This window comes from Callorhinchus milii, unplaced genomic scaffold (genome assembly GCF_018977255.1).
Source record: "Callorhinchus milii isolate IMCB2004 unplaced genomic scaffold, IMCB_Cmil_1.0 Scaffold11, whole genome shotgun sequence".
NCBI classification, from domain to species: Eukaryota; Metazoa; Chordata; class Chondrichthyes; order Chimaeriformes; family Callorhinchidae; genus Callorhinchus; species Callorhinchus milii.
In genome coordinates this window covers 2,087,755-2,103,034 of record NW_024704752.1, presented here as the reverse complement: position 1 = coordinate 2,103,034, position 15,280 = coordinate 2,087,755, and the positions used below count along the sequence as shown (strand labels likewise).

The following is a 15,280-nucleotide window of genomic DNA, read 5'->3' as shown; positions in this document are numbered from 1 at the left end:
CTCTCTTTATTGCTGTTTATGAGATAATAATAAGCCTTGCATATGGCACAGTGCCTTATCACATCGCTGAGATATCTCAAAGCTCTTCACAGAATATACTGCAACGTGATTTGACTGTATACTTTGTGGGTGAAACAGGATCTTGCTGTGTCTGCCTACAAGTAGTTTGTCTGCTTCGCAGCATTTATCTGTGACGTGTTTGTTGCCTTGACGTGGCAGGTGCTGTATCAATTGCAAGGATTCTTCACTTCAACATCACCTTATATTCGAAGATTTTCCTCTCTGAATGACTAAACTTTTCTGCCCAAGAATCTCTTGGTCCCAAAGATAAACAAAACTAAAGTAAACACGTGATGTGTGTAGATTTGCCCCAATACAATTTGAGGTGATGTAGAACCAACCCCTCACATCACTTCCCACCTGGCAATATGGATATTGGACAAGAATCAAGGTTGACAATTGCGATTAGTAGGAAAACCCAGTGCAGCAACAATTATTTGCAACAATTATAAGGCGCCCTTCATGTGTGCCGCGTCATGAAGCGCTTAAACGTTTTAAGCAGAACAATCTCCCTGAACTTTTTGTTATGGAAGAATGATCCTTTTTGAACGTGGAACAAAACATGAGGAATTGTATTCTGCTGTACTTTATTAAAATCAGATGCGGAACAGAACAAGCACAACCTCAGTAACATTCATACTCCAAGTTGACAGCTGAAATATCTGGAGTACATCCATCAGAAAATATTGTCAGCCGAGTGTAAAAATAGAAGCTGAAGATTACGTCTGCCTTGTTGGAAAGCTGATTAAAGTCAATTAAAATGCAATTTGATTTAAAAAAGGGTTAAATAACTCATAGCTTTACTGCAACCACAAAGCTCTCAACAGCGGATGAAGTATAAACCTTGGTTTTGAGACCAATGCAAACAGCCAAAATGTTATACTTAACAGTATTTTTTTACACCTTTCCTCCAGCCCATACTTTGAGACATATTTAGATATTTAGTTGGTGCTTTTTAAACTGACTTCCTTGAATCTCACACCACATAGGAAGTGGACGTTTTACATGCACTGCATTACAGGAAACATTCACCTCTAAGGTGTCCCAACACATCTCAGACTGTCATATTTGATTGTCATCTTCAGTGAGTACAAATCAACAAGCACTCATTCTGCATTTTATCTTTCTCATATAAATAAAAAAATGTACATTTTTAACACTTATCACACTAAAACATCTCAAAAATAATTGCTGTCAAATGGAGTGGCTGTTTATTTTATAGGTAAACGAACAGCTATTTGCGTAAGTCAGATCTCACAAACAGCCGTGGGGTGAATGACCAATTTATGTGGAGGATTATTGGCCAGGACACTGGGAGAAACTCGATTCTCTTTTTGAATAGTGTTATGGAATCCTTAATTTCCACCTGAACACAAGCAGACAGGAAAACGGCAGGTGCTACCTTTATAAGCTGAATTAAAACATGTTTCAAAACAGTTCAATACCTTGGAAGGTACATCTGATTTCCACGCTCTATTGAGTGAGTAAACTCTATTAAACAAACAAACATCAACGAAAGGACAAGTGTCACACCACTTTCTTTAATGGGAGATGGGAGGGAGAAGGAGAAGAAGTGACAACAGGCATTTTTTCACTCTCTGCACCATCTACAACAACAACTTGTATTTATACAGCGGCTTCACACAGGGTAGTATCCTGGAGCGCTTGAGCTACACAGCTATTTGTGAGATACTCCTACAAAATTCAGTCACTATCCTTTACAGTAAATCCTGTGAAAGGCTTTGAGGCATCCGCCTGACGTGAAAAGCGCTGCATCAAATGCAAGGATTATTATGAGTAGAAGTACTCTGATGTACTACTATTCAAACCCAAAAGGTTCTCATTTCTCCTCCAGACAGAAAGTTGTGGATTTTGGCCACGTTGTTGAGTACAGAGAATCCTCCCAGACAAGAACTTTTTTTTAAAATAAACTAGACTTCATTTAGTGGATTCCAAACTCTGATCTGTGGAAGGCATAGGAGTCCAAGCATTTTGATTTAATGTAGCTCAGGAAATCAAATTTACAAAAGGTATGCAGTCATCAGCCTGAGTGCACATGCCAAGAGGGAACAGCAGAGTTTTGTAATATGCATTCCAAATTAAAACCACATGCACAAAAGATTACTTTTTTGGGGGGTGAGGAATATGGAAAGGAGACATAAGGCATTGTGGGATTTCTGGTTTGAAGCATTGTACAATTCAAATTACCCCTTCTTGCTTTCTCTGTTGCAAAGAACGCAGTCAGTATAACACTGCAACACTATTTAAAAATTATTTAGGACAGACTACTCTGGATTTTTTTATTCTTTATGCTTCAAGCTACTGTAAGCACTGTACTTTTCGAATGTCACTGTAGCAGAAAAATAATTGTAAGTTTGGGTTCATTATCAGGAGAGAGAAGCGTTTGTTTTCTTTTTAACAAGCAACTTAACGTCAAACCCTTCGGAACAGAAATGATAGAGGAGGCCATTCAACTCATAGAGCTTATTCTGACAGATTTTAGATTGTGGAAAATTCTTTAATCCTGTCTCCCCCACCGCCCAATACACCTTCCTATCATAACATCCTATGTACGTACCTTTCTCTTTTAAGAACACCCAATTCATTCTGCCTCTGTACAGTTTTTTGGGTAGTGATTCCACATTCTCAACACCCCGCCCCCCCCATCCCCCATGAAATGCGTCATGATCTCGCTGGTTACTGGTTTTAGCAGTCTTCGTATTTCATGTCCATACATTCAATATTATAACCAACATTGTAAACCACAACACAAAGGCATCGAATAAAATGAAGCAAAGTGATGAAACCTCTCAGAACAGTACTCAAACACAACCAACATGTTAATTGTAAAATTTGAGGGCGGGGGGGGGACTGGGGTGATGTCTTAACTCAAACTTTGGAAATACAGCAAACTCCTGATAACTTGTTGCTCCAAGGGATACAGGCTCAGGGCAGTTATCCGGAGTGCAGAGTTAGGCATATGTATCAATACATAAATATATGTGGCTGGGATATTGATAGCACAATAATTTAGGTGGTAGTGAGAAGTTAAGCCAGGGTCGAGTTATCAGGAGTTCCCTGTATTTTTCAATGAAAATGATCTCTCCGAGCTAGATTGGGTAAAACTGTTGTTTCTGGGCTGGAGAAACATCAGAAGCAAATATTCGAAACTTGCACTCATTTCAGAGTTTTCAGATTTTGGCCATTACTTTAAATTTAGTCTTAATATTGAAGATGCTTTTCGTAGGTTCTGGTGAGATGCCAAAACATTTAGGCCATATTTAAGTATTTAGTACATTTTGGCATGCTCTGAATCTCTCTTCCTCTGAAGTTCTCCCCCCTACCCCGCTTAAAATAAAGGAGAAATATTAAATTTAATAGCTATGGGGTTAAGAGAGGGACAACAAGCAACACAACTTGAAGGGGATAGAAACAAATGCAAAATACTGCAGATGCTGGAAATCTGAAACAAAAACTGAAGCTGCTGGGAACACTCAACAGGCAAGCAGCATCTATGGAGAAAGGAAAGTGAGTCAGGGTTTCAAGTCCAACACCCTTCGTCAGAATTAACTTTCTGAACGAAGGGTCATAGACCAAAAACGCTGACTCACTTTTCTTTCTCCATAGATGCTGACTGACCTCCTGAGTGTTCCCAGCGACCTTCTGTTTTTGTTGAAAGGGGTAGGACTTGGTATCGTGGTGTGGTAGGGGAAAGCAGAGCAAGAGGCAAAATAAACTTTTATGGGGGATTTACAGCCTGTTAAATACGATGAGGAAACAACATGCAGAGCAGGGTGGAGTCCACTCATCGAAACACCAGCAACCGGGGCTACAGCGTTAAAAAAACACAAACTGCAAAAGCAAGCTTGGACTTTGTTCTTGTCCAGCTCAATGAAGAAGGAAATCCATGCTCCCAGTGAGCGAGCAGTTTCCTTGTGCTGCCTATCTCCCCTTTGCTCTGAGAACTGCCTCTCCCTCCGTTCAATTTACAACAACACGATTACATTTGTATTGCGCCTTTCACATCGGGAGTACGTCCCAAGGCGCAGCATTTCAATTTACATCATCTAATGCTTCTTCACGATTGATCATACGTGTGTAGATTTGACACACACCAGCTTAATAACAACAATCCTTCGCAAGATTTACTGTAAAGTGGATTGTGACTGTGTACTTAATGGGCAGATTAAGTAGGTCATCTCACCCACAAAATACAGTCAATTCACGTGACTACATGTCGTGTGAAACTCTATATCAAATGCAAGAATTATTCTTATATATTTCAGTATGATCATCCAGTAGTATGTAGGGGGCCCAACAATACAAACTTTTCTTCCATTTCGGGGCTCTACAAACCGCGTCCCTTTGCTCTGGGGATAATAATAATAATCCTTGCATTTGATATAGCGCCTTATCGTATCTTCAAGAGGTCTCAAAGCGCTTCACGGGGGAGGGGGGGGACGGGGGGGAACTGCAAAAGAAATTGACTTGTGTATTTTGTGGGTTGAACACGGCCGCCAAGCCAAACCCGCACAGCAGTGCCCCGCAAACCGTCATGGATTGAAGTGACCAATTTTTAGTATTATCTTTTTCAGGGGATTGTCACCCCCCCACCCCCACCAGGAAAATGATCCGCCAATCGACTAACAACTGGGCTCCTATTTACTGCTGCATACACAGAGGGGGGGGTGTGTGTGTGGTGGGGGGGGAACTTGCCTCAGATTTCGCTTTCATGGGGGGGGTTTAATCCCTTCAACAACCCCTTAACTGCTGGGAAGGTGTAACCTGCCCTCCCTCCCCCTCCCCCCTCGCAGCTCAGCGACAGCTTTACGCGAGCCCGGGGATGTGATGGGAGATGACAGGCCGTACGGTACAGCTCTCGGTGGGGGGGTGTGGGAGACACTCACTCACCAGTTGCCTCCGTGACCAGCGGATCATCGACGACGAGGCCAGTGAGGCCCCCGCCGACCGAGGCCGGGACCACGGCGGCCACCAGCGCCGCCACCGGCTGTCGCTCCCGTTAGACTCCGTCTTGCCGTTTGTCTCGCGCCCCCCCGGGGAGGGGGGAGGAGCCTGTGGGGGGGGTGGGGGTGGGGGGGTAACCTCTTCACTTCAGGCCCTCGCCCCTCCTTCTCCTCCTCCACCACCGTCCTCCTCTTCCTCTCCTCCCACCCGTAATGTCGACTTCGGGCTCGTCCTCCTCCCGCAGCGACAGCGACAGCAACCGCCGCCGCATCCTCCCGCCCCCGGGCCGGCACTCGGGGAGCCGTGGGCGGGGGGAGGAGGTTACAACTACGCCTGCGTGCCAAGCGCAGGCCCGCCCTCCCGTCGCCAGGCCCCGCCCTCCCGTCGCCAGGCCCCGCCCTCCCGTCGTCGTGACCAGGAGTTGCCTCACTTCCGGTGCGTCACCGCCCGCCGCCATGATGGGTGTATCGCACACGTGTCACTCCCCTCCCTCCCCCCATTCCATCCCGTCACTGCAGGGGATGTCAATCATCAGATCTTCCGACAACAAGTTTGGCAGGACTCTGGGGGAGAGGGCGGGGCGGTTCGGGGGGGGGAGGGGGGGCGTGGGGGGGCGGGGCGGTCGGGGGTGAGGGGGGGGGGCCGGGGGGAGCAGGCGGACTGGACGGGCGGGCGGGCAGTGGGGGGCGGGGCAGTGGGGGGGCGGGGCAGTGGGGGGGCGGGGGCGAGAGAGCTCAGGTCGGTCGGGGGGGGGCGAGGAAGGGCAGGGGAGAGAGGGCGGAGCGGTCGGGAGGGAACGGTGGGGGCCGGGCAGTGCGGGCGGGATGGGGGGAGCGGGCGTGGGGGGCGTAGCAGGCGGGGGGGCTGGGCGTTGGGCGTTGGGGGGGGCGCGGGGTGGTTGGGGGGGAGAGCGCGGGGGGGGGTAAAGGGTGAGGTGACTGTCGGCACGGACGAAGAGGAAGGTCTTCAGGAGCGACCTGGAGATAATAATAAAACTCGCATTGATATAGCATCTCATCACCTCATCGAGACGCCTCAAAGCGCTTCACAGGATATACTGTAAAGTGTAGTGACTATATCTTGTGGGCGAAACACGGCAGCCAATTGCACACAGCAGAGTCCCACAAACAGTCGTGGATGGGGAAGGAAGGGGCAAGACAAACGTTTCCAGAGTTTCGGGGCGTGAAAGCTGGCCTTGCCTGGTTCAGATTGACCTCTCACACAACCTGGACTTCATCTTCTCTAACCCCCAGATCATCTTGTGCGATGTTCCTCAGGTTCCTTGGTTCCCTCCTCTTCAATATCATCTTGGTGACATCATCTGCACACATGGGGTCAACTTCCACATGTATGCGGATGACACTCAACTCTATCTTTGCCTCCACCCTCGACTCCAGGACCCACTGCTGTCCTGACTGAATGTCTGTCGGACATCCAAGTCCTGGATGAGAGCTAACTTTCTTCAGTTGAACGTCAACAAGACCGAGGCTCTCTTGATTGGCTCCTGTCAGCGCCTCCTCACGTCAGATGCTGACAGTATCACCATCCATGGTTGCACACTCCACCTTGCTAAGCCAGTCCGGAACCTTCAGGTCTTGTTTATGCAAACTCACTGCTTGTCAACCTACCCAACTTCTCCCTCCACAGTCTGCAGATCATCCAGAACTCTGACCCTAACACCCCCATCCTTGCCCAACTCCACTGGCTTCTCATCACCCAGAGGATACAGTTCAAGATTCTGGTCCTCACCTTCAAAGCCCTCCACAGTCTTGCTCCCCCTACCTCTGCGACCTCCTAACCCCGTCATCCTGTTCGCTCCCTCCACACTCCCCACACCAAACCCCAGCTCATGCCCGTAACCCTGTCTGTCCAGCACCTTGGGACATCCTCCCAACGTGAAAGGCGCTTTACAAATGTAATTTTGTTGTTGAAAGCTTGGCCACCGATGGTGGAACGGAGGGCACGAGGGACATGTAGAAGGCCAGAGTCTGTCGAGCGGAGGCAGCGGGTTGTGGGGTAAGCAGGCATAGAGGCAGGGAGGTGCCAGGGCATCAAGAGATTTGATAACAAGTCTGAGGATCTTGAAATCGATCCGTTCGACAATAGGGAGCCAGTGGAGCCTCGCGAGAACTGGTGTGATGGGGATATGCAGTTTACTACAGGTGAGTATGCGGGCAATATGGGTCAGATCATAATAATAATCCTTGCATTTGATAAAGTGTGTCATTGTGTTGCTGAGACATCTTGAAGCGCTTCACAAAATATACTAGGATATGCATTTTGTTGCACTGTGCAAGTCTCGTAGCTTAGAGCACTCGCCTCGCAATCGAGTGGACTTGGTTTTGATTCCCGAGTTTTCCATACGCCTCTATTTACCTATCAGTAAGTAGGAACCCAGTTGTTAATTGGTTGGTGGATCGCTTTCCGAGGGTAATAATCCCTTTTTTTTAAAAAATTTGGTCACTCAATCCACAACTGTTCATGGGACACTGCTGTGAGTAATTGGCTGCTTCATTCTGCCCACAAAATACACAGTCAATCTACTTTACAACATATTCTCTGAAACATTTTGAGGCATCTCGACATCGTGATAAGGGTCTATATCAAATGCAATGACTATTATTTCAAAAGCATTAATTTAAATTGACCACTCTATGCTACCCGATACCCATAATATTGAGCTACTTTTGGGCTAGTATTGGGTTGGATTTGGGCTACAAACGTATGTTAATTTCTGGCAAGCCTGTTTCCAAGTGCAGCACGAGTGATCAAGGGCAACTCTGATTCTCTTTTTGGAAGGGAAAGTGGATCCTACATATTATCCCTCCTAAAGCGCTTGAAGGATCCACCCATTGTTAAAAAGTGTGCCATTTAAATTGTACGCAGCGAATTTTGAATATTACAGCACAGAAGGAGGCCATTCGGCCCATCGTGCCTGCTCTTTGGAAGAGCTACCCAGTCAGTCCCACTCCCCTGCTCTTTCCCTATATCCTTGCAAATTTCATTTTAACCTTTCACTTGCCACCAATCTCATAATAATAATCCTTGCATTTATTACGTCTTCAAAACATCTCATAATTGTTTTCAGAAGGAAACAAACCAAAAAATGACATTACTGTAAGTTTAATACGTGTTATTGCACAGTTCAGGAATTACACAAAGTACAATGCAAAATTACATTGGATAGTGCCTTTCAAGTCAGGAAGATGTCCTTGTGGACAGTCCTCACCAATCACTGTGCAAATACGGAATTCAGTTTTAACATTTGGTTGGAAATGGAATGAATGTTAGATAGGCAAACAGGACAGCCAAGTTGCACGGTTTCTATGTTGCATAGAAAGCTTTGTCTTTCGAATGAGACGTTAAACCGAGATCCCGTCTGCTTGTTCAGGTGGACAATTCTCACTGAAAAATCTCATTGCACTATTCGAAAAGAGAAGGGAGTTTCTCTCCTCCCCATGTCCTGGCTGACAATCTCCCCCTCCAAATAAAGTTGGTCACTCACCTTGTGACTGTTTATGATATGCTGTTGTTTCCAAATTAGTTGTCATATCCACCTGGACAATACACAGTCACTATACAGTAAGCCCCATGAAGCATTTCACACCACGCAAAAATCAATCGTCAATCTTAAATGCTGTAAAACTGTACAACCCCAGGGTTAATAGTCACCATTTTTCCCTGGAACCTCCTGGGTAAGAGAGTCAGAGCCAGGCCACAGCACACACAGGAAACCTGAACAGCTGATGTCCATCAGGCAGCATTGAAGACAGGATTCCCATTGATTTCTCAATTAAACTTGAATGCCATGAGGCTGTTGTGAACTGTCAATCAAGCTCTTAGGCCAGCCCCCTCCCTCTCATCCTTCCCCATTTCCCCCGGATCGTAGTGACTGTGTTTTATAGGTGAACATAGAAACAGGAGTAGGCCATTTAGCCTCTCGAGACTGTTCCACCATCTTATTAATCCTGGCTTAACTGCACCTCAACTCCAAATACCTGCCTTTGTCCCATATCATAGAATCAGAATTATACAACACAGGAGGAGGCCATTCGGGCCATCGTGTCTGTGCCGGCTCTCTGAAAGAGCTATCCAATTCAATCCCACTATCCCACTCTCTCCCCATAGCCCTGCAAACTTGTCCACCCCAAATAATTATCTACTCTTAAAGCTGTTATTGAATCGGCTTCCACCAGCCTTTCAGGCAATGCATTCCAGATCCCAACAACTCTGTGTGTGTAAAAATTTCTCCTCACCTCCCCTCTTACTTTTAACAACTAATCCCTTGATACCCTGACCTAATGAAAAACAATCCCCAACACAATTGGAAAAGTGAAGGGAGTATCTCTCTCACAATGTCCTGGCCAACAATCCCCCAAATAAAAGATCATTTGCATCACAGTTGCTCATGAGAGCTTTTGATATACGAATGCCTGTTGGATTTGCCTACACTTGACAGACCTTTGCTGTATCATCTGCATAACAAGCGTCAGCCTGGTGCAGTGGTAGAGCTCTTGCCTCTGAGTCAGAAGGTTGTGGTTCAAGGGCCCACGCCAGGACTTGGAATCACTCCAATGCAGTGCTGGGGGTGTGTTGCATTGTCTGAGGTGCCGTCCTTCGGATGAGACGTTATCCTGGATCGCTAACAAGGTGTGACTGGGGGCTAATTCCAGGCGTGCTCCACACTAGTGTGTCAGAGTATTTCATTTTCGACCCCACAGACCAGCTGTCTGAGCCCTAGACTTTCCTGCTGAGCCAGACAGCTGGAGGCACCATCTTAATGTATTGCGGACAATAAAAAGGTAAGATCATGTGAATGTCAACAGAATGTTCCTGACAGCTGTTTTAGATTTAATGTACCTATTAAGTGATTAAGTCATTAAACTAAGGTCCAATTCTTCCTGTGATTTGTTTATCTGAAATGACGCAAGGCATTTAAGAGAAATCCAGTGTGAATCGATCTTGTGTCATGCGCTGTGTGTAAACCATGTGCAAAAAGGTGACTATGAGGCAGCATGTGTAACGAGAAAATTCCTTGTTTATAATCAACTGAAGCTTTGCATAACTTTGAGTAAGCTTTGAATAACCATTGTAGCTACGCTTGCAACCATGTTGCAAACAGTCATGGATTGAATGACCAACTGCCATACGTGTGTGATGAGCTTGTTTAGGTCATAGCTCATCAACGATAGGAGTTCCCAAAACAAATATGCCCATGACACTCCCCCATGCAACACCTTTCAGATGAGGTATAAATCGTGTCTCTACGTCAGTCGGTCATTGCGTTATTGGCAGACAGACAGACACACAGACAGACAGACATTTTTCTTTATTAGTATAGATACGTAACCCTTACAGTTTACATAGCGGCCGGTTTCTGTACTTGACGGATGAATTGGAGTTGTTCATTACAGTAAACCGCTTACTCTCCAGCTGCTGTCCGTTTCTTTGCCATCAATGACTATCCCTGTTTTTGTCTGATCCTTCAACCTCCTCTGTTTTCACCTCAGCTCTGAGTGTGAACGGAGACGATGTAGTGGCGTTAAATTCATTAATTAGCGTCGTACTCAATGAAACTTTTCACGTTTTTCTGCTAATTTTGATTTGGTTGGTTGCGCTCTCACCCCTGAGTTGTGTGTGTGTGTGGGGGGGGGGGGGTGGGGGTGGGAGTGCGTGGGTGTGGAAATAATTTGGGTAAAACTGAGGTCCTGTCTGGACATTAACAGTAGCTCTACTCTCTCTACTTCAAAAGAGCAGGGAGTTTTTCTCTCTCTCTCTCTCCCTCTCTGCTGTATCCTGGCCAACAAACCCCCGGATAAATTGTTCATGGCTTTTGAGCTTAGTGTGTTTGCTCCAGCTCTCTATTTCTCTCTGCTGGCAACTAGCTGAAACACTGCTGGCTTCCATTTGAACACAACAACACATTGACTTCTATACAGGCGTTATATCAAATGCAAGGATTATTATTATAATTGGTCGCTCACATCATGGTTGTTTGCAGGCTTTCACCTCGAGAGGACATCCCAAGGCGCTGGACAGTCTAGGACTTGCAACCGAGGTGGGGGTGGGAGCCGAGAGAGATGGGCGGCAAGGAGGGAAAAATTATTTTAGGAAATAATAACGTGGGATACAGTATAATGTTTGGGACACGACATGTCATGCGACTGCTAGGATGGTGGAACGTGAACTGGATGGACCTTGGTCTTCTTTCGGCAACTAATTCTTATTTAGGAAGGTGCGTTCAAAGAGGGAGGGGCTTGCGGCAGACATTGAAGGACGCGAGGGAAGGAAGGAGTCATAGGAATGGAGGATGAAGCTGCAGAGAGAGAGAGGGCAGATAGACTGACAGCCGATGGTGAGGCGGGTAGGGCAGGGCTCAGTGCTGCATTGTCAGCCTTCAGATGAGACGCCAATCCGGGGTCCCGGCTGTTCCTGTTCGGGTGGACATCAGTGATCCAGCGACACTATTAGAAAAGAGAAGCGAGTTTCTATTAGTGTCTAGATTCATGTGGAGTCTTGTAGAGCAGTGGTTAGCAGGCTCACCTCGGAAACGAGAGGATCCAGGTTTGATCCCTGGGCGGACGAAACCTTAGGCAAGTTTCCTTACTGCATACGCCTCTGTTTACCTAGCAGTAAGTTGGAAGCCGGTCGATCACCTTCCGGGGGTAATAATCCCTTTTTTAAAATATTGGTCACTAAATCCACGACTGTTTGTGGGACACTGTTATGTACAATTGGCTGCCATGTTGTGCCCACAAAATATACACTTTGCAGTATCGTACGAAGCGCTTTGAGATGTCTTGATAATGTGATAAGGTGCTATATCAAATGCAAGGATTATTATTATAATTAATCGCTCGCTTCATGGCAGGATGTTGCTGTGCACATATTAGCTGCTGCGTTCGCCCACAAAATACACAGTGGAAGTGCTACACTGTTTTGGGTGCTAAATCCCATGTAAAGATTATTGTTGTAATACCTCTTGTCCTCCCTGTGAGTGCAGGTTGGAGACAGTGCTGCAGTGATGCAATAGGGGGCGCTCTGATATTAAAAATCAGATCCAATGGTTTGTGAAACGGGGAATGTGTCCCAAGGGAATTAACCGTTTGGTCTGCGAGCTGTTTGCTTATTATTTCTCATCACCTCAGCTCCCCCCCCCACTATCTGTGCCTCCGCCACGCAGCTAACTTTCCCCAAAACTGATCTCTTCTCTCTCCCCATGGTGTCTGTGCTGGGGCTCGCTCCCCCACTGGAGCTCTCTACTCTAACCCCATTCCCTGCTCTCTCTCTCTCTCCCCATGGTGTCTGTGCTGGTGCTCGCTCCCTCACTGGAGCTCTCTCTAAACCCCATTCCCTGCTCTCTCTCTCTCTCTCCCCCCATGGTGTCTGTGCTGGGGCTCGCTCCCCCTCACTCAATTTTGTCAGACGGGGGAGGAAGCAGAAGGAGGATGGTCGGCCTGAAAACTGGGAGAGAACCCTCCCACCCTTACATCATTACAATATGTTGATAGCGCAGCCTGCAGCCGAGCTTGTGTTGGCCCCATTCTCCGCGTTTGGCTCGAGAAACATCGAGAAAACAAGGGTTTTCATTCTCTAATTTGTTTGCCGTGTTATAGGTGGGGGTGGGGGGTGGAAGGGGGGAGTGGGGGGGAGGAAAACAGATCTCAAAGGGAGAACTTTGATCTCGTGCACAGCTGCAAAAAAGCGTGGAGCTCAGAACCCGGCCTTTCATCTCGTTGTGTGTAGCACCTGAAACCAAACAGCCTCCCTCCCTCCCACCCCACTCGCCATCGATGAGGCTGGCCAGACAGTTCAGGTGCCTGCCAACCCACTGCCTGTACATGTCTCCTGCTTCACACACACGCCAGCGAGTGGGTGATTGTAACTCACTCACGTGTCGAAGGAGAAGCTTCAGCAACGAGAACAAATTGCAGTTGTAAAGCGCCTTTAATAATAATAATAATCCTTGCATTTGATATAGCGGATTATCACGTCTTCTAGACGTCCCAAAGCGCTTCACAGAAAATACTGTAAAGTGAATTGACTGTATATTTGTGGGCGAACATCGGGAGGGCGTCCCAAGGCACTGGACAGTCAGGGGATTCGGACCCGAGATGGGGGTCGGGATCAGGGAGGGTACGGTTAGCAAGGTGACTGAATTTGTGGTTGAAAAGGAGTATCTCGAGAAGAGGAGGAGAATTTCAGCACAGACACAGCAGGAAGGGATTTTTATTTGTAGTGTTGGGAACAACGACTGAAACGGTTACCAGGAAAGGTGATTGTCCTTTGGATGAGATGTTAAACCGAGCTCCCTGTCTGCTTGTTCAGGTGGATGTTAAAGATCTCCTGCGACGCTATTCGAAAAGAGAAGGGAGTTTCTCTCTCTCCTGGTGTCCTGGCCAACAATCCCAAATTAAATTGGGAAGAATTCAGTGAGGGTTCCACAGCAAAGTGCTGACTCCCTCAGTCCACACTGTGCTCAGACACTCAATTACCCTCTTATTAAACACTGAACAAATTGGTTTCCGTTGGTAAAAATCCCTTGAAAAAAATATGAATAATTTGGTCACTCAATCCACGACTGTTTGTGGGACACTGCTGTGCGCAACTGGCTGCCGCGTTTCGCTCACAATATACACAGTCACTACACTTTACAGAGTATCCTTTGAAGCGCTTTGAGACGTCTCGACGACGTGATAAGGCGCTGTATCAAATGCAAGGAATATTATTATTATTATTATGTCCGCCTGTTGGGTCAGAAAGCTGCAGTATTGGGGGGAGATAGTGAGAGGGTGTCGTGGTGTGTGTGGGGGGGGAGGGGGGCCAGGTTCGGAAGAGGCATTAGCCCAAGGTCCCATCTGTGCCTGTTCAGGTTGGACCTCAAAAAGTAATCGTGGGTTTCTCCTGTGTCCTGGCTGTCAAGCCTCCTGATGAAGCCTCAGGGAGCCTTGGCTGTTTGTGTGAAGGCTTTGGAGGCGATTCGACATGATAGCGACCCGCTATGGGGCAAAACTTTCCTTGTTAGATCTTCGTAGTAACCCGAGAGGAGGAAAGTATCGGAATTGGTTTCAGTTTCTGCATTGTGTGTAAACAGTAACCCGAAGGATAAGGTGACAGGGAGGTTCACGGAGCTTTCAATCACAGTACCTTCATCGTTACGATGAAACGTCTCAAAGCTGAGTTTTACCGTGAAGCGTAGTGACTGTGTATTTTGTAAGTGAACGTGGCAGCTGATTGGCACACAGTGACGTCCCCACTTGTGAAATGAATGGTTGATTTGTTTTTCAATTGGGGACGGGTGGTGGGAGGGGGTTATGTCGGCCAGGACACCGGGGAGAGAGAAACTTCCTTCTCTTTTCCAATAGCGCTACGGGAGATCTTTAATATCCGTCTGCACAGGGCACGGAAGGAGAGAGCTCGTTGTAACATCTCATCCGAAGGACAGCTGTTGCCAAAAAAACCTGCTCTCCTCCCTCAACGCTCCCCACCGCATCCACTGACATTGATTCAGCTTCAGTCTCACAATTGCTCAGCTCAGGAATTCGTTGAAACCCGTCCCTTCAGCGCTGCTGTCAACACTCTCTGCTTAAACAAACAGAGGTGTGACACCCAGGAAACCTGTGACACAACTAACCTCAGACGCTCAACACTCAGTCCTAACAATGGTTTCACTCACTCCTGGTGAGACGGAACTGACAAACCATCATGTTCAACACAAAGTTTGTGGTTTCTGATGACATCCCCCCCCCTCCACTCCAACCACCCCACCCCCCATTAATATGTAGGCAAGGCGAAACCTTAGACAAGTCTAGCAGTAATTAGGAAGCCAGTTGTTAGACAATTGGCGGATCGCTTTATCGCTTTCTGGAGCTAATAATCACCTATTTTTTAAAAAAATTGGTCACTTGATCCATGGCTGTTTGTGGGACGCTGCTGTGTGCGATCGGCTGCCCTGTTTCGTCCACAAAATACACAGTCAATCCACTTTGCAATGTATTTTGTGAAGCGCTTTGAGACATCTCAACGACGTGATAAGGTGCTATATCAGATGCAGGGATTATTATTATAAGAACATAAGAACATAAGAATTAGGAGCAGGAGTAGACCATTCGGCCCCTCGAGCCTGCCCTGCCATTCGATAAGATCATGGCTGATCTTCTGATCTAACTCTAATTACCCGACCTGTCCCCATATCCCCTAATCCCTCTATTTTTAAAAAATAATCTATCAGCCTCAGCCCTGCAAATGTTCAAGG

At 46.9% G+C, this 15,280-nt stretch overlaps 1 protein-coding gene across 3 annotated transcripts in view; it reads right to left on the bottom strand.

Annotated features, from left to right (window-relative positions):
* The window catches only part of atp11b (ATPase phospholipid transporting 11B (putative)), a 53,465-nt gene extending 48,355 nt beyond the window's left edge, over positions 1 to 5,110 (bottom strand). For all 3 annotated transcript variants that reach the window (XM_042338983.1, XM_042338982.1, XM_042338984.1), the window contains exon 1: positions 4,972 to 5,110. In XM_042338983.1, coding sequence (XP_042194917.1) covers positions 4,972 to 4,998 — 27 coding nt within the window. In that variant the 5' untranslated portion in view covers positions 4,999 to 5,110. The remainder of the gene's footprint in view (positions 1 to 4,971) is intronic.
* Positions 5,111 to 15,280: the final 10,170 nt, after the last annotated feature.